This window comes from Hippichthys cyanospilos, chromosome 19, assembly GCF_059441005.1.
Source record: "Hippichthys cyanospilos isolate Australia breed blue-spotted pipefish chromosome 19, RoL_Hcya_1.0, whole genome shotgun sequence".
Classification (NCBI taxonomy): domain Eukaryota; kingdom Metazoa; phylum Chordata; class Actinopteri; order Syngnathiformes; family Syngnathidae; genus Hippichthys; species Hippichthys cyanospilos.
This window is the reverse complement of record NC_142387.1, coordinates 1,161,636-1,187,246: the sequence shown is the minus strand read 5'-3', so window position 1 is coordinate 1,187,246 and position 25,611 is coordinate 1,161,636. Positions and strand designations below refer to the sequence as shown.

The 25,611-nt window shown below is 40.3% G+C and overlaps 1 protein-coding gene and 1 long non-coding RNA gene across 12 annotated transcripts in view; one reads left to right on the top strand and one right to left on the bottom strand.

The window, feature by feature from the left end:
- The window catches only part of LOC148407585 (uncharacterized), a 36,077-nt gene extending 13,530 nt beyond the window's left edge, over positions 1–22,547 (bottom strand). Inside the window, exon 1 of the long non-coding RNA XR_015863724.1 lies at positions 22,451–22,547. This is a non-coding gene — a long non-coding RNA (uncharacterized LOC148407585). The remainder of the gene's footprint in view (positions 1–22,450) is intronic.
- LOC148407584 (armadillo repeat-containing protein 3-like) overlaps positions 3,716–25,611 on the top strand; it is a 31,467-nt gene continuing 9,571 nt past the window's right edge. For 3 of the 11 annotated variants that reach the window (XR_015863720.1, XM_088402553.1, XM_088402562.1), the window contains exons 1-10: positions 15,229–15,419; positions 15,496–15,619; positions 15,717–15,839; positions 15,990–16,058; positions 16,142–16,314; positions 18,045–18,239; positions 18,339–18,570; positions 18,674–18,826; positions 20,582–20,690; positions 20,783–21,032. Coding sequence is in view for 10 of the 11 variants with exons in the window: in XM_088402553.1 (XP_088258679.1) it covers positions 15,339–15,419; positions 15,496–15,619; positions 15,717–15,839; positions 15,990–16,058; positions 16,142–16,314; positions 18,045–18,239; positions 18,339–18,570; positions 18,674–18,826; positions 20,582–20,690; positions 20,783–21,032 (1,509 nt within the window). In the remaining variant the exon portion in view is untranslated. Of the gene's footprint in view, positions 4,108–14,938; positions 15,009–15,228; positions 15,420–15,492; positions 15,620–15,716; positions 15,840–15,989; positions 16,059–16,141; positions 16,315–18,044; positions 18,240–18,338; positions 18,571–18,673; positions 18,827–20,581; positions 20,691–20,782; positions 21,033–25,611 lie in introns of those variants that run through there. The other 8 variants (XM_088402557.1, XM_088402556.1, XM_088402555.1 and 5 more) reach the window with 8 other exon arrangements.

Below are 25,611 nucleotides of genomic sequence, written 5' to 3'. Positions count from 1 at the left end.
TTTTCCATTCGCGCGCCAGTGCTCTGGAATGCCCTTAGTATGGAATTTCTTGTGGCCACCTCATAAATCTTTGAATCCCGACTAAATAGACATTTATACACTCAAGCATTTAGTTAATGGTTCTGTCTGAATGCAGATTTTTTCTTCCCCTTCCTGCCCCCTTCTCCCGGTTTGGAGAGGGGGGCTCGATGGTGTGAGACGAATTGAACGCTGTCAGGCAGACCTGCGCTGATCGACCAATGTGGGTTTTGAGATGGATCAATTTTTTTCCTTTTTTTTTTAAATGAAAACAAAATACTGAGGATGTGAAACACATCACCACATGGCAGCAGTGAGCCTGTGTGGCCCACGATAGTCTTACACCATGTAGAATTAAAGGTTACAATCTTGTTTGCAGTCCGGAAAAAGTTAATACATGAAAAGTTATCCACAGCAACATCTTTGGTTACAAGGCACACGCTAATCCATGGAATTCAAGTCTTATTTGATTTCAATGTAGTTAATACTTCTAAAAAAAACAATTCAATGGGATATTAGCTGGAATTACTCTTAACAGTGGTCTCGGGCCCATACATAGTACACAGCTGTAATTAACTGCAAAACCCCAGTGATAGTCAAGAATTCATCATCAATATGTGAATATTTTCTTTTCCAACTTGATCAGATTTCCAGCAGATTTGGGAATGGTGCAGTGGTCCTTGAAACATGGATAGCTTCCATAGGCGTTTTTTAAAGCCCACGACACACAAACAGCAACTGTATAATAATGATCAGTTTCGTGTGCATAAGGACACAAAAGCAGCTCCACACACGGTTCAGCACCACAACCCCACCTGTAGTATTAATAGTATATTGAAGTCCTGTGACAACATGAGCTAACTTAATTAGGGGCCAGAAATATCCCGCACAGTGGTCCAGTCGGCCCGGACCTGTCCCGTTTCTGCAATTAATGCATCCCGTCTCCTACATCTAGCTGTTAAATAATGATAATTACTGAAATAAGAAAAAACGTGAGCATGAACACAACTGCCACTGAAGGATGGCTCTGTCAACAATATCAGTGCCCACGACATGAAAATAGAGTGGGCCCCCAGGTTACGAACTTAATCCGTTCAGCGGCTACGCTCGTAACTCGAACTGCTCGTATGACGGGCAATCCAAACCTATGTTAATTCGTTAATGCGTGCAAAAACCTTAGGTAAAAACATCACGACTTTATGCACATATTAAAAATGAGTAACGTAATCTACTGTACAGTTAAATTAAATAACATATACAAAGGAAAAATGACATTTACCTATGAAAGCGACGTAACTTGAGCAGGGTGGAGGCGGAGGGGAGCAAAGATCATCCCGCAAAGTTTATACTGTAACGCTAATATGCTATTGGTCTTACAATGTCACAGTCACTGTTTCAGTCGGTTTCTATTGTCATCATCCTCTTACTTCTTCCTTTACCGCTACTAGCAATTTTAGAAGCTATGTCTAACAGATAAAGTTTGCAAAGTCTTCACAACATTCCTTCCTTCCGTTTCACTCATTTTCTCTCCTTCCTTCCATCCCGACCAGCTGTGCCATCAAGCTAGATAAAGGCGTTGGGCCAATAGCATATCGGCATTTCTGTGATTAACGTGACGCCGGCCAATAGCATCTCCGTGAGTGAGACCGGGTGACCTTAATCGACCAATAGCATATTGGCATCTCCGTGACTGACTCCGTGACTGATACCGTGACTGAGACAGTGACTGTGACGTTGTAAGAGCAATAGCGTTCACGTTACTGTCACAAGCGTCAACTGCGGATTTTGTTGACGCAGCTAAGCGAAAATATATTTGCATACACAATGACGGGCATGTCGGATTGTTCGTAAGACAAAAGGTTTGCTCGTAAGCGGGGGACAAAAATCTCCGTGGTCCACGCTCGTAAGTCGAAATGTTCGTAAAACAGGGTGTTCGTAAACCGGGGGCCGACTGTAGTTCTAACAGTTATCAGAGAGGCAAAACATAGTATTTGCTATAGGGCCCATATTATTTAGGGTACAGGAGGTCAAATTGTTGTTCTCGGGGTACATAATTCTCATTGGTGATCTAATGTTTCTTTTTAGCTCACGCCTTTGATGTGCAGGGCTATTTTTGTTGTTGTTTGGTTAAAGCTATTGTCAATTGTAAGGTTTCGAATGAATGTTGAAAAATTATGGATTGCTGTTTATACCAAACTGGGCCCACCAATGCACCTTCTACAAAAGAGAGCAGCTGTTAGGACTGTGCCAACAGTGTAGCCTATAAAAACCTTTCTTACCCATACGACCATAGCCATGTCGACTGAGCAACTGAAGTGTGTCTTGGAATTCTTCACTAACCCTCGGTATTATCAGATACTATAAATCTGCTCCCACCGTTTAGTTAGACTTTGCTCACGTTTCTGCTTGGGTAACTCAGTCGAGAGGACCTTTTTACAGTGTGTGAGATGTAGGTATCTTCGTGTTCCTCTCTATAATTTTTACTGCTGTCGGTGTGGTCAACAGCACCTAGTAAAGGCCTTCCCAATTTGGAGAATGCCAATGCTGCTTTTTGATGCTCCGGATCAGAATCCAGCCCCCTGGAACAACCAGCACATCATGTTGAACAGAAATACAATTGCTTTCTGGACATTCCATTTCGGCTCTTTTCTCTAATGTCCTTCACATGTAATCGGCTAGGTTGGCCTCATTGCCCAATCCCCAATGTGTGGAAAAAAAAGAGGAAGCTCATATGGTCAGCCAAAAAGAATCTCATAGGTAGTTAACCCTGAAGTACTAATATATATATATATATATATATATATATATATATATATATATATATATATATATATATATATATATATACAGTGGTACCTCGGTCCTCGAACGCCTCTATACTCGACCAAATCGGTGCTCGACCAAAAAAATCAAGTAGGTAATGCATCGGACCTCGATCAGATTTTCGGTGCTCGACTAGCCGAGCCTAGCCGAGCCGAGCCGAGCCGACCCGAACGCGCTCCTCGGCCCTTCTCGGCCAGCGGGTAAGCGCCAGTTCAACTCAGACCGCCAGCGGAGTAAGACGTTTGTTCGAGTATTTCTTCCCGGATTTAAACTTTTCGTGTTGCTCTAGCCCTTAATAATGGGTCCAAAGAAAGACAGTGATAAGGGGAAGGCAAAGAGGAAAACAATGAGGACCACTATTGAACCGAAGAAGGAAATTATAGCAAAATATGAACGCGGTGTACCTCGCGTCGCAGTTAGCTAGCGTCATCATGGAAGGAGTAACTCCCTCCCGTCCTCTCCACATCCATTCCTGTATGCCATCAACCACTCTCCAAAACGTAAGTAAATTATACAAAATGGTTTATAATGCTTTATTTATCTTTATCTTTATCATGTACTGTTTGTGCACATTTACTTGTGCACACATACTTTCCATTATTTCTTATGGGAAAATTGCTTTCGGTGTTCGAACAAATCGGTGCTCGACCACCACCTCAGAACGGATTATGGTCGAGTACCGAGGTACCACTGTATATATATATATATATATATATATATATATATATATATATATATATATATATATATATATATATTGTGGCGGACACTAGGACCATGTCTCTCATCCAGTAGGCATGTTGCTATGATCCTTTGATGCTTTGAACCTGTTGGCTTTGTCTTTGCTGTTTTGGACTTTGTTGTATGAGCGTCGTGATGGCATGCGAAGAGTAAAGATCTCCACTAGGACAGCAACATGTGGTTTCTTCGCCTCGCCACATTGGTGACCCCGGACGTTAGAATGGGTGACCCCGGATGGGTCATCTTGCCATATTATTATCCCAGACGTTAGAAAGTTTCGTCAGGCTGTTGGAGATGTAGTCTCGCCACATGGGTGACCCCGGACGTCAGAATGTTTCAGCGAGGAATCACCGCAGACGTCCCACATCGTGGCATCCCTCTACCAGCCTACTATACGTCAGGTAATGCAGCAAGCTGGTACCACGTCAGCCAGCCAGCACCCCGACAAGGGTCCTCTCACCCGTCGCCCAGTCCCTTGGCGCACCAGGGATCGAGCCAGCCAACAACAGGCTGGTACGGGCGCTGGTGAGAACGGCTGTGCAGTCCAACAATTTCGGAGTCCCTGGCCGTCGACCGGGATCTTCCAGCCGGGCGGCCTCATCTACTACCGATGTCCATCCGGCCTCAGCAGTAGGCCTCCAGCCACCATCATTCAGCCGCCCCTCCGATTCACCATGCCCGCAGGTATGGTCCGAGTATACATCAGAGCGGGTCAGCTGGTGGTGGTGCCACAGCAGGTTCATGCCCAGGCACAGACTGGGACGCAGCCGCGACCGGCCGTCCCTCGGAAGCCCACTGTGCCTGCCAGCATGCAGGTCAGCACTGCCATTCCGGCTGCTGCGGAACTTCAGAACATCCCTTTGCCAACGCTACCTCATGGTTTTCACGCTGAGCGTCTCACCCTTACTCCTGTCGCACCTGGGCCCCTGGTGTCACATACACCGCCCAGGACCGGAATGTGACTCAGGGTGCCAGACTGGTGAATACACTGTGGGGTTTTCCATTATGCCTTTCTGGGTGTTCGGGGGGGAGCTGTGTGGCGGACACTAGGACCATGTCTCTCACCCAGTAGGCATGTTGCTATGATCCTTTGATGCTTTGAACCTGTTGGCTTTGTTTTTGCTGTTTTGGACTTTGTTGCATGAGTTTTGTGATGGCATGCGAAGAGTAAAAATCTCCACTAGCACAGCAACGTGTGGTTTCTTCGCCTCGCCACAATATATATATATATATATATATATGTTATTTTTAAACTAAACATATATACTGTATATATATATATATATATATATATATATATATATATATATATATATATATATATATATATATATATATATATAATTTTTTTTTTTTAAACTAAGTCCAAACACTGAGACCAAAATCTGTCAGTTTCTTCGAAGCATGTTTTTTTTCTATTCCCATCTATTTTCCCATCTATTCCCATCTATTCCCAGTCTCAGAGTAAGGATTGGACCCATAAATTGTGTAGTGCTGATCACTGTAGTCCAACCATTTAGCAAATATATTTTACCAATATTTTTGTTATACAAATAACTCTGCTCGCAACACTATTATAGGATATAAAAACATACAGTAGAAAAACAACATCAAATTTTTTTCCCCATTTAAATGAGGCAACAGATAACACACAATATTACTAATTAAATATTAATTCAATGAGACCTATAATCCATTTAATACTTGTAGGTTTTTTAGAATAGAAAATAGAAGGGAACTAACTCCCAAAAAAAAATCTTGAGTTTATCCAAAAAAACACTCTAAAGTGTAAATCGTACCAATAAAAATTAGTTAACATCATAAATTCAAGTTGATTCCATTTTCTTTTATTGAATGGATGAATATGACTGGTCTCATTTAATTCTTTTTTTATTCAATACCAAGTATAGTCAAACAGAAAAAGTTGTTTTTTTGTTAGTTTTTTTTCCCTATCTTAGAGTGTAGCAAAGACATGATTATTTTCCCATGGCTTAATACAGTGGCCCATTTGTAAAGATTCTCTCTCACTCTCACTCTCTCACTCTCTCTCTCTCAAAATAGGTTATTGTCTGTGCTGACATAGATCCCCCTTTTTAATTCACCCCCCTTTATTGTCCATTGTCTGTTCCTGCACGGGACTTTGTTGTTGCATGTCAGCAAGGAAATCATCACGCAGAATGTCATCCTGCGGCACTTTATTAGCCTTCCCCAAGAAGGGCTTCACTGCTGCTTGTTTTGCCACCTTATCAGCAAAAGCATTGCCCAATGTAATGTGAGCTGTCCTGGTGGCATGAGCCGCACACTTATAGATCGCAATTTGTTTTGGCATCTGAACTGCATTTAACAAATTAGACAGTGATTCAGCATGTGTCACAGCTTTTCCCGTGGAGGTTACCATCCCCCTATTTTACCAATATTGGGCAAATGAATGACAAGTAAAGAATGCATATTGACTGTCAGTGTAGATTGTAACTACTTTCCCTTGCATCAATTTGCATGCTTGTGTTGTGCTTTTCTTTAAATTTTCCTCATACATTATTTTCGAAAGGTGTTCCACTAGAGCCAATGTATCTTATATCTGTGTCTTTCTCACAGTTTGGTTAACTTCCCAGTACATCATAATCTGTCTACACGGAGGATCAAATGTGTACAAACAAATGGTTTCTGGCTGGGAGGGATTTGTGCGATTTTCCCCAATATCCTCATTATTATTATCATAAATTATCATATCTACATACGTCTTCTCACATTGAAAAGAGCACATCTCTCAAATTCACAATAGAAAAGAATTTTTATTTAGGATCCAAACAATTTATGGTGAATAGAATGGATTTATATAGTTCCTTCCACAGCATACGGTATACAAAAAACCCGACAAACCTCACATTCACCCATTCACACACACATTCATACAGTACACCAATGGAAGCTGTCGTTACACAAGGCACAGTCAAGTCCACTGGGAGCAAAGTTTGAGTTCAGTGTCTTGCTCAATGACAGTTTGACACAGTAGCCGGGGTCAGCAATTGAACCCACAACCCCCTGCCACTACAGATGGTCCATGCCAATAATCTAGTAATTCCTCTTCTTTTGCAAATCATTAATCGCCAGTTTAGCCTTTGACCTGGCATGGACAATATTCACTTTTACATAAATGCCCGAATGCCATTATCAATAGCATCCCCTTTTCACGCGTCTGAAATGTACCATGCTGACACTGTTGTGCTATCCCAAGTACATTCCATCCTGCAATGTTTTGTTAAATTTGGCCTTGTTTCCTAGTGTGCCTACAATATTTAGCAAACAACTAGTTTGTCGGCTCTGGACTTTAGAAGGCGGTTGCTTCTCCATCCTCCAAGGTAGTCCCGCTTCTCTTGTTTAGATTATGTCCCAAATATTTTACTTGCCCTCTGAACAATTATAAATCAAGAACAAACCTATGTAAATATGATATCAAAAGTTACAAAAATAAAACCCCTTAAATTTTGCATAGCTTTCTCATGCTAATTTTCAAGAAACACATTTAGTCGCCGGAGTCCTCATAAACTCAGGGAATAAAAACAAATAAAAGAGATCAAACATGCTCTCATTGTTAGTTTTACTATCATATGTAACCCTGGATTAAAATGAACTATCAAAATAACTTTATCTCTCACTTAACCCCAAACAATTACCCTTCCTTTCTTGTTGTTTTACGACTTTTATACTCCAATGTCATCAAGTGGGTTTACAAAAAATGGCAGAAAAACAGAAAAATGGCTATCCCTAAAATATATCACTATTAACGATTGATCCATCATCCTCTGGCTATCCACTCCTAGGATAGTCTCACATACAGCACAACAATCTTGTGCACTTTATTTATATTTTGATGACTGATGCATCATTATCAGTCATTTTAAAATTTGCATTCTCCTAATACATAATATAATCTCACTTTATCCCATAATATACTTATCCATGTTTACTCCTCATTTCACCTGACTAACCCTGTGAATGGGCCATTTTTCCCACAAACCTCAGGTTTGACACCATCTAAAACTTGCAATTTTGAGTTTAAAACAATTAAACTACATAAAGCACCATCCAGCAATGCTTTTTAGCATACTTTTGCTTTTTACCACTTTTAACCAATTTCATTGTTTATTTCTAACAAAAATAAACATGTAAGATAAACAGTCAAATACACACAAACAAGCAAACAGACAAACGCACACGGGCCCACATCACACAACACACAGCACACACCGTAGAAAAGAGCTGCCATATCAAACAAAATCAAATGTAATAATAAAATATTTAAAATGATAATCACAAACTGAAAACACCTTCCCAATGTGTTGTTTTCACCAAAATCAACCTATTTTTACAATGCAACAATTGCATTCATTAATTGTTTATGGGCATATCCTCACCACCTCATGCCCATATTTGTTATCAGAGTAATGCAATTATTATTAATTTTCTCATTGCATCTTACCGAAACAACCACAATGTTTGGTGTTATAATCTCTACCTGAACCTCAATTTGCTGTGTAGCCACTACACAATATGCTCTGATATAATTTCCCATTTCTAACTTATAAGCGATTGGCTTTCTCATAGAGTCTATATTTATTATTTCTATCATGTATTATTTTCATTTATTATGTTATATTGCCAAATTCTCTAATTGAATACTCTAAGTCAATTATTAGTATCACTGAGATCTATTAATCAAGTATTATTACTATTTATTATTACATTATTATTATCATTACAAAGTAGGGCACCACTCCCCCACATTCTATAATTTGTAAGGCACCAAGCTGTCCTCTGCTTTTATGACTTGTCATTTGAGCAGGGCCTGTAAACAAAAATAATTCTTCCTTCTCTGCCTCCTTCACCTAAACATACACGAATCGCCACTTGGATCATGCATGAGATCCCGTCTGTCTTTACTTCACATCTCCCATAGGGCCTGTCTCATCGTCCTCCTTTCTATGAAACATAACTGCATCCTCCTTTTTCTCCATTGGCCCCTCTGGCACCCCCCCCCCCCCCCCCTTCTGTGCTACTATCGACCAAAACTCAGTCCATCTTTGTCCATTTTTTTATATTATTTTTCCTTGTCCTTTTCCTTCCTTTCCTTTTCTTTTCCTTGTGATTCTTAATTTAATCTCGCAAGTCTACTATTTTTTTGTGCATTGAGCTGGCCAGCGAAACCATATTTTGTTATCCACAAATTCAGGTGTTTTATTTTAGATGGACAATGCTTTTCAACAAATTTCCAATCTCTGCATGCAAGCTGTTATTTTGGGTCCCGTTTATTACCTACTCTACTGGTAGTATTCCCCATTTTTAATGCAAATTAAGCTCAGTCTATGAACCTAGGGTTACCTAAAGACTGATGTTCAACAAAAAACGGGGTGACAATAATTTTCTCAGTGTGGTAATACTCAATCTTTTACCCAACAGGGCAGAGTCTTCTTGCCTCTGCTTCCACAAGGAGTTGTCACTTACAATCCCGTTTAGTTTATATGAGATCGGCGTCTCCTTTCACACAATTCACATTCACACAACTCACACTCACACAACCCTTGACGAACAGCGTTTATGCGGACTCTATTAAGTATGTACAGGACACCGCCGCCCTATTCCAAATTTTCTGCGCACACCGTTTTAAAAGCGGACTCTATTAAGTACATACAGGACTCTATTATAGACTACTCGGCCTCATTACTTGTTAGGGACGAGTATTCTCAAGGTTTTTTCCTCCACTATTTCATCACAATTTCATCTTATCACAACTTCATCAAAGGTATCAGTAGCGCAAGCCTCTTGCTCCGCTTTTTATGTTGTCGTTTGGGCCTCGGGCAGGGCTTTCAACCTCCCTTTTATTTCAATCACAATCTCATTTCATTATCTTAGTGTGTGAGTTTTCCTACTCACCCCGTGATGCCTTCTCTCCTTCGGCTTCGCGTCAACCCTCAGTCTCCAGATGCGGAGCCGAGACCCAGTCCCTGAAAAGGGTCTTACTGCCGTGGCCACGGTCTTGCCTGGTTGTCGACTCTGCCTCTGGAGACCTCAGGTGTCTTGCAATCCGGCTCAAAGGACCAATTAAATGTCAGGTTCATTTGTCAGACATTTGTAAGAAACTGCACACAAAAAAGGAGACAAGGCAATCTTCACAACTCATGCATGAGGGGAGCGAAGAGGAACTGGCCAAGGACATTTCTACTGTGCTCTGTCAGTCTCTCTGACCCCTCTCACTGTCATGATCTGTCTGTTTTGTTGTGGGTTTTGAGTTGTTCAGTTTAAGTTATAGGTTCACTGTTTTTCCCCGCGTGTCATTACTGCAATCAACCTCACCTGTCGCCCGTGTGTGTCCTCCAGTCAGCTACCCCGCCCCTTGTTGTTCCCAGGTGTCTAGCGTTTCAGTAGTTCTGTTAGTATTTAAGCCCCAGTGTTTTGCCTCATTCCTTGTCGGGTCTTTGTACGTCTTCCCCTCACCGTCTTGCCTCGCGTTGCCCTCCTTCTCGTGCTGCCTCCCGTTCCTTGTCGCCCCCAGTCAGCTTCAGTTTAACGTTTTGGTTTGTACTTTGTATTTTTCGATTCTTTCAACCCTGCCTTTGTTATTAAATCACCTTCACTCGAGCCTACCCCAGTCAGTCCTGCATTTTTATTGGTTCCGCCTTTCCCACATCCCGCACCTCCTCAAACCGCCATGCCCCACCGTGACACTCACTTTTATTTGATACAGAGATCCCTAACTACATGAAGGTCCCTGCCCTCAAGGGGCAGGAAAAAATGCAAGTCTATGGCCTTGTGAGAAACTAATGAATGTATAGTATAGTATACGTAGTAAGTCATTCTGATAAAATATTTCACGAAGTGAGATGTTCTGATGAAATATGCGTCACGAGACATCGATAGGAGTCACAGCTGTGGACCGCTAACTGGCAGGCTTGAGCAACCTTCCATCTGCTTGAGACAAAACAATACCAAGGCAGTTTTTTTTTCCCCACAAGCAGTGCACTCATTCTCACAGCATACCACCAACATACAACAGCAGTTTATATTTTTTAGTAAATTCGTAGTCACTATGATAATTATAATCCTAACAACAATCATTCACACAGCAAAGCATTTCTTCATTGCAAGCATTAATATGTTGTTGCTAATGTATAATCACTATATCTACAATGATTCTAACAGTTTACCTGTCCAGCCTCTTTGATGATAGAGCTTCCTCCTGTTGGTTAAAATGAGTTTGACACCCACGGTCCTAGGTTTATCCATTTTTTTTTCTTTTTGCAAAGCCACAGTTAAAATTTTTAACATTTTTTCCTTAAATTTATTTTACATTAAATAAACCCAAGTGTTTCAGTCACGAATCTCCTGTATGCTTCATCTTGCTGAAAATATTTCCACTTGGTAATGGAGATTGTTAAGGTAAAGGGGGGTTTATGTCTTGCTTGATGACTTTTGGGTTGACAGTAATTTGTGAGTCAGGGAAGTGCATTTAATGGCCAACAATAATAAAAAATAAAAAAAAAAACTGGACCCACACAGAGACTGAACAAGAAGCAAATGTCAACAAATAATTTAATAACAAATGCAGCACGAATTGACGTGAGAGAAAACCAAGTAAAAAGAGAAAACACGGCTGAAATAGAACTTCACAAAGTATTAAATTAGTAACTACAAACTGCTCTTCATAATTAACTCATGATTTTATTATACTGAGGAGAAATGACCAATTTTATTATTATTATTTTTTAGAGATGTCTTACATATGGGTGGTTCTAAAACGGTCCCTTTTTCCTGAACTGAGGTACTTTAAAAAATTGAAGTGTACCCACTTCTCAAGAGACCAGTACACTACTGGAGTTCTCTACCTATTGTACTGCACTGTATTTTGACACCTTCAAACATGTAGCTATACTGAAATACAGTGGCGGTCCGTGACTTTCACACGTTCGCCTTCAGTGTTGTCACTCTCTCGAATAAATACCCCTCATGCACACACATACGCATTACTGGGCTACACTGGCTATTTTCCTGAGCATTTAAATGTCAATAAACCAGCATCAGCAATTAAAACTCGTCATTATATGTGATGCTGTCAAAACTTAAAAGAATGAATAATAATTTAAAATAAATATCCACAAAATTTTATGAAGTCCAAATTGCAAATTACAAATCGCTGTTTAAAATAACCAGAACATCATTTTATTCCTTAATTTTTAACTGTATATGAACGAAATAAAATGACACAAAGATTTTAAAATTGAAACAATAAAGAAAACGATATCACTCACCAAAACGAAGAGTGGTCAGAATCGTCAATGTTTTCAATATCTCCCGTTTTTTTCTTACGCTCCCTCTTCACTGTCTTTCTCTCTTTCCCTTCGCACTGAGATGTCCACTCGGGTGCCTCCCAAAGTTTTTAAAAGCACCGTAGTGCATTGAGGAGTTTCTTGACCTCCGAACTGAGATGTACAATACTGCATATCCACTCAGGTGTCCCCAAAAGTTTTTAAAAGATCCGTAGCGCGTGTGTCCAGCCGTGCTTTGGTGTCTTGTTGCTGCCTTGGTGAAACAATTGAAGTTTGCAAATCCAGTGTAGCTCCAAATACCAAAACGATCCTTTGCAAACGAAAGGCATTCCCAGCAGAACAATTTGCAGTTCTGCTCAGAAGCCTTAAGCCAGGGGTACAGCTCATTATTCATTGATTGGAAGTGGCAGAGAAACACCTTTCCCTTCGTGGACAGGTTAACTAATAGCTATGCTACACCTTCAACGCAGATCAGACAAGCTAACACTCTTGGCTTTGCTTGGTTGCTGAGCATAGCACCGCCTTCCTGCAGTGAGCATTCAATCACGTTGCGTTTAACGTGAGGCCTCTGTATGGTCATCTTATGACTCAGTTGGCTATTGCAGCATTCTATAAAAATACAGGCCTGTTTACACGTCTTTGCACATGGCACAGATGGCCCGCAACTTTTGAAGCAAATGCCCTAGCGCTTAGGATGGCAGGCAGATTTCATACAGCCTGGCGACACAAGTTAGCTGAATTGTAATTGGCTAAAAACTCCAATACAGTGGACCCATGGTCTAGGACAATCCCTGCCTTACGTTTATTTCAGCTTACAACGTTATCTGCGACATTTCTTTGTCTGCTCTTTAAGGTATTTTCCTGCTTTATGTCAAAAACAACTGTCATGACCCTAGGGGTTGGCTGTATTTGTGTTGTTTCATTTCAAGCTTCAAGCGTTTTTGGTTAAGAGCTCTTATTTTCTGATCCCATCAAAATGCCTGCGCTGCTACGCGTCACTCAGATGCTGGTCTGGTATTGGTCTGTGATATGACTCCCTATATACAGTACTGGTCTGCTACTGGTTGGCGTCACTGTCAAAATGGCGGCATGCTACGGTCTGGATTGTGCCTGAGTGCTTAAAATAACTATTTATTGTGCATCTTACTGCTTAATTCAAACTTGAATTGGTGAGCCATGGGTCCCAAGATTGCTAATGATGTTAAAGAAAGAAGTAAGAAGATGATTTATATGGAAACAAAGCTGGATATAATCAAGAAATACGAAGAAGGCTAAGCTAGCCTAGCCTAGGCAAGGCGACCCTCACTAGGGAATATGGCAATAAAAAGCTTGTCACATAAAGCTAAATAAATCCTTTCTGTACAGCCTTTGCCTATAGGCTGAATAGCAGGGCAACTGGGTAAGGTTTAGTTTGACGCTTGCGTCGATCAAATAATTTCAATAGTCTCTTGCATTGCGTTGGATATGCCAATCCATTTATTTTCGTCAACATTCTTATGATTCATTTGATTGGCAGCACATTTCGATTTCAATATCCTGATAAAACAATAATTTGAGTAACAAACCAAACTGAAAATCTACCTTAATGACCACGCACAGTCGAAAACTGTTTGCCTCTTGCCCTGTCGCACCTGAGTGCAATCACCAACCGGCACGTATTTATGTAACCATGGAAACCATGGTTCCACCCACCATAATAGATTGGCATGTCTTCTGACAATTTGTTTAACTCTCTTAAGATAAACAAATTAAAATGCACAAAAAGTTTTTTGGCTCCAACACTTTCTATAATTTTTATTTGTTTTTTAATTGTAAACATGTATATTATATATACGTAGCAATTACTAATTTGATACTTTTTAATATTTATAGACAATTTTGATGTTTTTACATGCACTAGTTAATTAACATGGGTTTGGATTGCCTGCCATACGGCGAATTTGCGTTATGATCCCAACCGCGGAACGGATTAATCTCGTAAACCAGGGGCCCACTGTATAAAACTACAGCACTTGAAGGTGTCATGCTTCAGCATGATGGTGAGCAGGGGTGGACCCAAAAGCAGTCGAACTCATAAAATGGTGTTTAATATAAAGAGAGGACCAAAAATTAGGGCAGCAAACAGTAACATAACTCACAGACCATATAGCAATTAACGCGGCAGACATGGACAGGCTCAATGGGAAAAAACAGATCCGAAACAAACAGAAGCGAAAACACTTAACTTAGCACTACGAGGCAACTTGGCCGCGGACAAAGAGCAAAACGGCAATGTGTGACAATGACCCGACACAAACTGAATACAAACTCTGACTTAAATGGACTTGAGACTCAACAAGGAAACGCAAAACAGCTGGGGAGGAACAAAAGGCAGGGGAAGTTGATTGGATGACACAAGGAGGGCAGGTACACAGTCAGGTGGAAACAAATCACGCTAACGAGGATCGATGCAATGGAAACCAAATGAGAGCAAGACACAAGAACTAAAAGAAACCCACAATTTGAGAATACCAAAGTCCCCAAAAACAGAAACCCCAGCCCAAACCCACAACGGAAACATGATAGAAGGATCGTAACCATATGGATATAACATGAAAAGAATGGAATATGGAGAATAATTTTACATATAAACAATATAAAATGTATATATTTCGTAAAAATAAATTTAAAATGAAATTAACTTTCATTATAGTTCTTATAATTATTATAGTTTATTATCGTTATTATAATGTCAGATTATAATAGGCCAGCGGAGAAGGCCTTGCTGGCCCTGACGTACCACCATTGCTGTCAAGTTTTTAGGGCACATTTTTGTTAAGTTACGTTTTCACAGTATGGGGCTCCTTTAGTTTGTTGACGTCCCTGCTTAATCCCAGTTGCCAGGGGAAACCAATGTTAGGTTTAAATTTCAGATCTGAGGTCCAATATCATATCTGATAAGGATTTAATAAATAAATCTGCAACATTGATTCAGCAATTTAAAAACGGCTCTTTAACAAGTCATTTCAACTTAATCCAACGGGTTCAAATTAAATTCAGGCTCCAGCTACCGCACAACTCCTCCAGTAGAAATCTTGCTACGTATAACATGGACTGAAAATGCAGGTAAATTACAATACATGTTTCGTTGATTTGTCACGAGTTCATGAGAAATGATGGTCTCAGTAACGTGCTGACGTCACATTCGTCACGTTAACTGCAGTCACACTCAGCAACGTCGCAGTTGATAACTAAAGCGAGTGAAAGAATGTCGTCATCTTTCTTATGTGCTATTATTTGCCGAAGCTTGGCAAAACACGCTGTCTTCATACAGAAGCTCCGTTTTTAGTACTTCCTCTTTAGTCGCAAATGTACATGCATGTACTAAACTAAAATGCGACCTGATTGTTTGCGCTCACTGGATCAAAATATATTTGTTATGCAAAGACATTCGCAATGGACAAGAAAGATAAGAAAGAAAAAAAGTCTAACAAGACTCCAACTCCCGGCAAGGACGCGGAGAGATCCATGTCTATGGTCTGCATTTTCAACGATTGGAAAAACGAAGTTAAAAAAAAGATGAAAGAAAACATGCTCCACAATTGTCTTACAGATGGAACCACTTCGGGTCTCCGTCAAAACAACAACAACTACAACCGCAGTTCTTCTGCTGAACTCCCTGGAAGAGGAGGTTTTGGTCACAGCTTGTGAAGCAATCTTCGAATTTGCAAGGGAAGGTGCATTACATGATGTGTAATACGCTTGTGGATGTCGAGGAACTAAAAAGACCTTACGAATGGATTGTTTTTGTAATTTGTCACCTCCTGCTGGTAGATGCGAACAAGGTGTATCTGCTGGAACTTGGAGTACTGCAGCCTCTCTGTCCACTTATCATACACACCAGTGAGCTGGTCAGACGGAATGCATTCATGGTTTTGGGGTCCATGGCTTCCAATAGTAAGTTGAAACAGCATCTGCGCTGTCATAAATGCACACATGGTCGTGCGTTCGTAGCTTTTGTTAAATTTGTTGTTGGTCTGTGTGTTGTCAGTTATGAGTTAAAGTTCATTTATTGCATTAACACATTTAATGTGTTGTTGCTCGAAGGTGCTGTAGGGAATGCCCTACAACAAATGGATATAATTACACTGATTATTGACAAACTCTCCCTTAATGGTTAGTTTGCTGAAATATTATTCATCCTCAATGTGATTATTCTCTGTTCACCATACCTGACCAGTCACTGTTCCTTACAAAAGATTCCGTTATTCAAGAGTATGGAACCCTGTGCCTATCCTATCTGTCCCTATCTCCCGGTTGTAAGCTTCAGATCTTTGACAGCAATGGTCTGCCCGTATTAATCAGGCTACTGGCCAGTTCAGAACCAGATGTTCAGAAGAACTCTCTGGAGACCATCTACAACTTGGTTCAAGTGAGTACTTACAATCTCTAAGGCGAAAGTACAGTAGAGCCTCCAAAGTTTTGTGTGATGTATTTTCCGACAGTGGTTCAAGCTATTGGTAGTAACAAACTTAACCATTTAACTTAACCAAATGTAAAAGTCACTTGTTCCAGAATCAAACTGCTACCACCATAATAAAACCTGGCCATGTTTCAGTACCATTTGAACATTAAGAACTGGAAGGTCTTTCTAGAACAGGAGTCGGCAACCCAAAATGTTGAAAGAGCCATATTGGACCAAAAAAACAAATATGTCTGGAGCCGCAAAAAATTAAAAGCCTTATAATGAAGGCAGCACATGCTGTATGTATCTATAGTAGTTATATTAGTCTTCTATCAACGTGATTAAGTTAACCAAGAATACATAATGAACGATTAAATGTTTATTTTTCCTGCCGTGCATCCAGTCGAAAATGACGCACCACTTGACTACTCTGTTGTGCGATGCCGCCTCAAGTTTAACTTCGTTACAATATTAATCAATTAGGTTTCATTGCTTTGATGAAATTAAGTAAAGCAGATTTTTGAAGTTTTTATTTATGAGGATTCGAAGAAACAACAAAATGGACGTGCATAAAGTGCAACTTATCTGGGCAATAGAGTGCAATAAAACAGCCTGCATTTACAAAAATAAAACATCAGCTACTTACCTGCATAAACGCGCAGTCTGTTCAATATCGATCACATTACACATCACAGGCAATTTGAGTATGCTGGCGCTGAATTAATTAATGTCCTTGATTTGTTGGTGATGTTGCCTGCCATTTTAATCGATCTTTCCGTCACTGTCTTGGCGGAGAGAGACGTGTCTTTTTTGTATTCCGGTTTTGATTATGAAGTCTGTAAATAGGTGTTCTGATATGTTGATGAATGACTCCATGTAGTGACCATCTGTGAACGGTTCACCGTTTTATTATCTCCCAGGTTGCAACGAAACTTCCTGCAGTCGCGGAGTTTGGAGATGCAATCCACTTCTTAAATATATTTTTGCGCCCCTCTAATTTCTGCAGAAGTAATGCAATCGCACTTTTTCTCTCATTGCCAATTGCTTACTCGGCTGCAAATGTAGAACGCCTTCCCTGAAAATGTCGTTCCACATTGCTCTTTTTGTTATTTGACAACTTCTCGCTACAGAGCAAACATTCGGGTTGTACTTCCGCATTGACAATGAATGCAAATGATTCGGTCCAAGAAATGTTGAATCATCTGTTTTCCTCAACTATTATTCTCTTTTTCCCTTTGGGATGCATGGCCCATCACAGCCGCCGGTTTGTTTACAACGGCCACTTGCCTAACATCCCGCCCTGTTGATAGAAACGCGTGTCGCAGGCTATGACGTAATTCTTTGTTGACAAAAATGTTGAAATGTAATATTTATTCTACACATTTTTACAGCATTGGAAAACGTTAAGAATGTTTTTGTCATGTTTGCCCCCCTACAGAAACCATATTAAAACGAAAAAAAAAAATATTTCTCTCCCCCACCTTTTTTCATTTTCAAACATTTTTGAAAAAGCTCCAGGGAGCCACTAGGACTGCACTAAACAGCCGCGGGTTGCCGATCCCTGTATGATGCTTACATTTCACTTTTGCACCATGTTTTTTTTCCAGAAAAATGTGGTCAAAATCCAACGCTACAGTATTTTAACTGTGCTTTCATTTCTACCCCCCATCCCCCCACCCCCCACCCCCGTCATGAAGAGTAACCAATTCTGGCCACATGTAATCGAGTTGGGTGGCATCCCTTTAATTCTGGAACTACTTAATTCAGACTACGGTGTCATTCAGCTGTTGGCTTTAAAAATTTTGCAGAAAGTCACAGTTGATCAAGAGTCACACATCACAATGAGGAAAGAGCAGGGCTTTGAGAAGCTCATAGAAGTCTTACAAAATGTGGTTTGTATTTTGTTAACTTCTAAGTGAAATATCTAAATGTCTACATTTCAATTATTGTATTAGCTTGAAATGTTTGCCTTTTGATGATTTTCCTTGCAGGATTTCAATGACTTACATGTTGAGGCTTTGCAGGTTCTTGTTAATTGTGTGAGTGATAGTGAAAATTTCCAACTGGTCCAAAATGGAGGCGGACTAGCATCACTGTTAGAGCTGGTTTTCCCTCCTGAATTGTCTGAACCTGGGAAAAATGAACTACATCCTCAAGTCAAATGCAACAAGAATAATGTCCAGTCCAAAGCTGCTGAATGCCTCGCCACAGCTGCTCAGAACTGTAAGTACAGTATAGAGCAATATAGTGAAACAACACATCTCTAGTTAGTATTGCCACAGTCTTGTTTTTCAGCTTGTATGTATTCATACATATATGTGTGCAGCTGATAATCACAAAGCTCTCCATGACTTCAAAGTTGAGGAAATTCTGGTTGACCTTCTCTCTGGTGACAACAATTGCGTGAAAACATTTGTTTGCCAAGCTATGGCCAGCATGAGCTCCTTCCTATCCAGCAAAGAAGACTTCAGAGATTTAGGTATGTACACAAATTTGGTTACACGTGGATGTCCAACTCAAAAATAGGAGCCATTTACAGCCTATCTATTTTTGCGTGGCCTGCAGCAAATAGTTACAGTAAAAGGACCTTTAACATGCCCTACAAAGCTAATTGAAAAATAGAAAGTAGGAAGCTTGGCTGTGTGACAATGGAGGGTGTTGAATTAATAGATGACTACAACAAAATTGGTTGATGTATTATGCATATATTCCGATGGAAATAAACAATATGATAAAATAACAGTTTCAATTAAAAATACTTTTAAAAAACAATTGTTCCTTCTGCATTCTGCTGTGTCAAGGATAGGTTTATGTACATATCACATTTACCATCTTTAAGTAACTTTTTAAAATGGTTAGCATACTCCACTTTAGTCTTGGTTTGGTTCTGAATGTGAAGATGGGATTCAGTGATTGATCAGTATAAGGGTGGATCGAGTCAAGTGGGATACATGGTAAGTGGCTACCCTCTAAGTTGAAAAGGAAAACAATTCGCCAAATCACCTTTTTTTAAAGAAAGCTTTTATGTAACAGTTTTTAAAAAAAATAACTGGACAATATGAACATTTGTGTGCTTGACAGACTTTAGCGTGTTTAATGAATTAAAGCTGAAGATCATTAAAGTGAGGGTGGTGCATTGGTTAGCCTCAAAGTTCAGGGATCCGAGATCAAATCCACCTTGCTCCGACCTTGCTGTGTGGAGATTGAATGTTCTCCCTGACCCTGAGTGGGTTCTCTCCGGGCAGTCCGGCTTCCTCCCACACTCCAAATACATGCATGGCAGGTGAATTGGACATACTCAATTGTCCTTTGATGTGATCGGGTGCGTTAATGGTTGTTTCTTGTACGAGCTGTCCGAGATTTTTCCGTGAGTTTCAACAGCATGAAACGATGATCATTTTGAGAACACCGCATTAACTTTGAGTTGATAGTTAGAGCGTCTGGATCAGGAGTGTGAAACTGTTCTGCCCCGCAAATGGGTTAATCTGGACCACAAGATGATTTTGTGACGTATAAAAATGGTAACATTTTTAATAAATCAAATTTGAAAAGGTTTTACGATAATAGTAATATTAATTTTTCATGATTAATAGGGATTTTGTACTTGTTTCAGACAGTATTTAAAAAATAAGTTGTTTTAAAGTTCACAGAAAATTGTACAGTGGACTTGTCTGTTCTGGTAAAGATTCTGGGATCTGTCCCCCCCTTTCTAAAAATGCCTTCTAAAATATCTTTAGGCCCAAAGCAAAGTAAACTCGGCATGTTTTTAGTATCAGTGACAAGCTAAACAAATGTACAGTCAAAGTAAAACGTGGACTTTTCTCCCAAAATTGACTTTTATATCAGTGGTTGTGATATGAAGGAAATGATGATGAAGTAAGTAAGTTCATTCTATTCAAATAAATTTTACTGTGACATTTGCTAATATCTGATGTTGATTTTTGCTCACGTCTTGTAAATGCAGTTTGAACCTTGGACTTTGTTGTTTTTACTGCGCAACTTTTGGGACACCATACCTTTCTGTCGGGACCCATAGTTTTTCAGTATTGCGAATCCTGGGGATTCGACAGTTTTCCGAGGTAAAATGAGCACTGAAATGGATGGGTCCTTAAAGTGGTCCTTGCATTTTTATAAATGTGGTCTTCAAACCAAAATGTTTGGATACCCCTGATGTAACATTATCATTCCAACTGTAATGAACAACAATGATTTTTGTGTGTCTATGTAAATTCAGGTGGTTTATCCGCTTTGCTACGTTTACTGAGCAGTGAAAATATGCTAGTCAGAGAGGAAGCGATCCAGGCCATTGTGAACCTTACAGCTGGACATCAGCAAAACCTAATGTAAGAGACAGTAAGGCAATCTACAAAGTTTATTGACATGTTTGTTAAATAGATTTGCATTGCATTTTTTTGTATCTCCATGCCATCCTCAGGACTATATATGAAGAAAGACAACATAAAATTCTTGTGCAGTGTCTCAGAGACAGCTGTCCGAGAATAGTGGCCAATGCTGCAGCCTTAATTTGCAGGATAGCGGGGCAGGAAGCCATTCGATGTGATTTGGTCTCTCTTGGGGCCATAGACGCACTAGTGGAGCCCTTAAAATTAACAGACTCACAGGTCCTGATCAATGCTACATTGTGCATCTGTGAACTGGTGCTTGATGCCAATGCCAGGGTAGAGGTAGGGCTGCACAATTAATTGAATTTTTATCGTGATCACGATATCGGCTGCCACAATTAATTAAGATGATTCTCGGCAATATTAACATTCAAATGTCCGGCTACCTATACGTGTCAAATCTATTACTTTATCATCCTACCACCAGTGGGCAAAGGCATGGTTAAGACTCCATTAAGCTTAAGAAAAAATGAGCAAATCCAGCAAGCAGCAAGAAGGGCGGGGCCAAGGCTTGGTTTACGTTTGACGCCCCCGCGACATTCAAGCGGCTCCATGCGTCAAATAACGTCATTGTGGTGTCCGTGTGGCCAGACATGGCAGAATAACTAATCATGGAAGTTTGCCAGTACAACACCTGATTCGACTAAAAAAAGTATGGTGACCTAAATACCGTAAACAACTCCTGGCGAGCATGCACACTGGGTAGAGATGAAGCCTTGAAGTATGTTAAAAGAAAAAAAAGCTTGGAAGACGCTGAAGTTGGCTTACCTCCTGGGATTTCAGCTATCAATTCCACCTTAAAAGCCTTTAGATGGCAATATTTCCCTCATGACAAAAGTCTCTGCTTTTTAATCACCCTAGTATTATATTTACCAGTGTGAAATGGTGTTGAGTTTCTCACCTGATTCCTAATATATACCATGCTCGGTGTCAATTGAGAGCCATTTTGAAAAATCTGACGCAAAAAATTTGAATAAATTCAGTTTGAAATGCTAATGAACTGCTAATTGATTAAAATTTGCTTAATAGTAGATAATACTTCATAACTATAATGAGTATAATAATCTATGCTACTTTTGTACTGTTTTTTTTCATGCAAAAAAAAAACTACTTTTTAGCTGTTTTAGGTGTTGTTACACGCCTGTTGTAGAATGTGCTTGGTTCTAAGTAGGCTTGATTTTTTTTATTGGTTCGCACTCAACAAGTAAGTTAGCAGTGTTGTCCTCTGTGCCAAGTTTTTTCCATGTCCTAAGTGAATTTGTCTTCATTATTATTTACTTTATTTATTTCTTTTAGTTTATTATTATTATTTTTAAGTATCAAGACTTGAAGCCTTGTTTATATACTGCTTTTTTAACAATAGAAGGTCCAGCATTTGGCTCTACTACTGATAAAGACCACCAGGTGCCGAATTGTGAACGGCTGACTGATTAATGTAAATTGAACAAAACATATTCAAATGATCTGTGGGTTTCCCAGGTTTGCTGACCAACAGTAATTTAGTGATGGTACCCTGGTGACTCGGCACAAGAGTCCACCCCAGAAGCAAAATGGAGGCTGCAAGAAGGCCCAAAACTCTTTAAATGGTGCTAAGTGGACAAATAAAGTAAAACAAACAAACAAAAAAAACTGAAAAACGCTCCTTTTCCTTTTTTGCATTTTTGACCTTGTTGGAAAAGAAATATGAAACAGAATCTTACCTGAAGACAGTGGAAGGTTTATGTCTTCTCCATCTGAGTCACTGTGATTTCCTTCACTCGAGATCATTTCCAATGCCTGTTGACCATTGAGTCTTCTCTGCATTTTTGTTCTTTAGGGATTTGCACACCACAAAATTTTTGAGAATTCCCAATCGTAATGCAATCTGCATCCAACAGGCCATTTTGATAGGTCAATTTGCATGTGTTTACACCTGGTTGCAAATGCGAATAAGTCGTCTGCTTGCGAAATGAACAACCCCCAACAATCTTGTTTTTATGTCTCTTACTGTGCCACAGTTAGTCTCAAGCAAGGGAAATCTGCATTTGTACAAACTTATGGAATGATAATGTGAATCATTATAGCATCATACAAAGGCAACCTTATCTAGATGCAAACATGACCTAAAACAAAAGTCACTAAGGGATTAATTTTGTCTGTCAGTCACTCCTTCCATTTGACGATGGTACATGACATGCAGAAGCTTGTCCTTCCAATGACAATCCATCTGGCTCCTTCTACTTGCTGGGCTTCTCTTGTCTTGTCTGAGGTATTCACTGAGCAGCTCATCTGGGGGTCATCATCTAGATGTATTCTTTGTGGTCTGCTGTTTTTTTCTGCCCTGGATGCTCACTAGTCCACATTCCCCCTCTTTCCCATTTGTGTGCAGCCTCAGGATGCTGGACTTGGATGGAACCTTCTGTGCATTTAAAGGAGCTTCCTCGTCTTGATATCAGTGACTTTCATCTTTTCCAGTGGCCAGGGAATTATTCCAGATGGGTATTTGATTACTTAGGAGACATAGATGTTAATGGCCTGGATTTTATTCTTTCTGTTCAGGTGACTGTTGAGGATCTGCTTCACTTCCTTAAATATTTGGCCGTAGCTTCCCTCTGAATTAACACTGTAATTGCTATTTGCCAGAAGAATTCAAAGGTTTTTGGAGTTGTCCTGCACAATGCTTCAGATAGTTAAATCCCTTCAGTTTTGATAATTTTCCCTTGCCCAGATTCATTTCCCCACACTTGAATATTCCAAATGGCATTCTGATGTCATTACTGTTTATCCTTGTGAGGTGAATCAGGAAGTCAATACAGCTTGATGTCATCAATGTAGAGAAGGTGGCTGATTCGTGGTTTCACTTTTGCACTGGTATCCAAAGCTGCTCTGGGCACAGTCTGCCTATTCCAGCCTCATTCTTTCTCATCTAAAATCCCCCCGATTTATAAACCTGTGTGCTTCCATTTGCCAGATTCATGCTGCGCTCTCTTATGTCCCCCTTTGATAAGCCTGCCCGGGATTCTGACCCTGCCCTGACTACTCGAACTCCTGCTGCTCCGAAAAGAAGATCTGCTGACTATCTAACCATGACTCTGCCTGCTATTGATTGGATTTCTTTCCCTGGTAGTTGTCTCTGCCTTTAATATACCAATAGCTCATCATCCTTGCATTTCTCTGCAAGCTCTTGTGTCCAGTCTCTGATTCCCATAGTACAATCTGGCTAATTATTGACCCAGCACTCTGTTCCTCTGCCCTGGACTGCTCTGGAAAGAGTGGAGGATGTGCTGAAACAGTCGACACACCATACCACCAGGATCACAGAGCAACTGCTGGCTATCATCGCTTTGCTCGCTCAGGCAGCTACTCCTTCTGCTCCAACCACACCACTGGCTTCTCAGCCGTCGCTCAGTGTTACTCCTGAACCTTGGCTGGGCAATCCAGATTGCTATGACCCCAAGACATATAATTTAATACGCTGTTCCCTTCTGTTTGGCCTTCAGCCCCAAATTTTTGCTTCTGAACACGTTACGTAGCCTAAAAAGTAAAGTTTCATTAACCACTAATGCTGTCTGATTAGTAATGAACACTTTTCTTTTTTGCTTAATCCAACAAAGGGGATGTTTAAATGGAGAATGATTGGCTGTTTGCAGAGTTGATTGAATTGCCCCCCCCCCCTTTTTTTTTAATTCACGTTTGATCAGAAACAGTTATTCTCATGCAAGTCAAAAGAACTTGATTTCTATATAATTTTAATGGTTAAAAGTTATTTTGCAAAAGCATCACAATTTTAGAGATTTTTTCTATTCCAAGTCTAGTGTGCCACAGTGTCACAGTGGACATTTGTAGAAGTGCGGTGCAGTTTGGTGATACAGTATCACTAGAGTTTGCAGAGTTGACTCAACAAGCTGAAAATAATTACTTGTACTTGACTAGATGGCAATCATAATTTTTGTTTGTTTTAAGCGTCTCTACATTCTTGGAGGACAGGGAGGAAGTCTTCGTCTTGAAAATTGCTTACTAGTAATTAAGAAACAAGAATTTTAATGTATTTTAACTAATCATGGCATACATTTCTTAATTTTCCAAATACAGTATTCTATATTTTGTTTAAAAATAAAATAGATTGTCTTCAATGAAAAAATGTTGTAGCCATAATTTTAATACAGTGATGCTGTTATGTTTTTACTCATGGCTAACATGCAGTCGGTGCATGCCCCTGATGGACATACCCCCGATTTTGGGTCACACCTGGGTCTTACCCACCCACATCAACTGAGAGTCTGGAGCTTTTTTTGGATGGGGCTCAGTCTTCCATCTCACCTGTCTCAGACATCTATTCCACAACCCAACACCGTCTCCCCAGCCCAGATGGACATCTCTGGGATTCACTAGGTACCATGACCTTCATCTGACCTTCATCCAAACCCCGAACCACATTCCTGCCTCCACAACAGCCCAATGACTGCGCCATTGAATTGAATTGTTTTTAAGATGTACAGCAGGGAGGCACTTCTTATCATCGATGGAGTTCATCACCAACTTTCATTTGGCTTTGCGCACTTGGGCTTCTGTTGCGCCTGAACCACGTGGCGGCCCTGGCTGGGGGCAGACTGAGCGGCTGGCAGCCGAAGTGAGCCAAGAGGGTCGGCCTGCACGGTAGGCACAGGTCACCGGGGCCTGCCCTGCTACTGGCTGGAGTCCAGTACTTCGGGAATGGGGTCAACGAGATGAGAACCCAGGCTAGCATTCATCGTGAGAGTGTTGTGTTTTCACTTTCGCTGGTGGGAGGTGCACTGGACTTAAATGAGGTGGTCGAGCTGGAGGTGCATGCTGTTTGCTGAGGAGACTGGACGTCAGCAAACATGAGCTCAAGCAGCCAGAC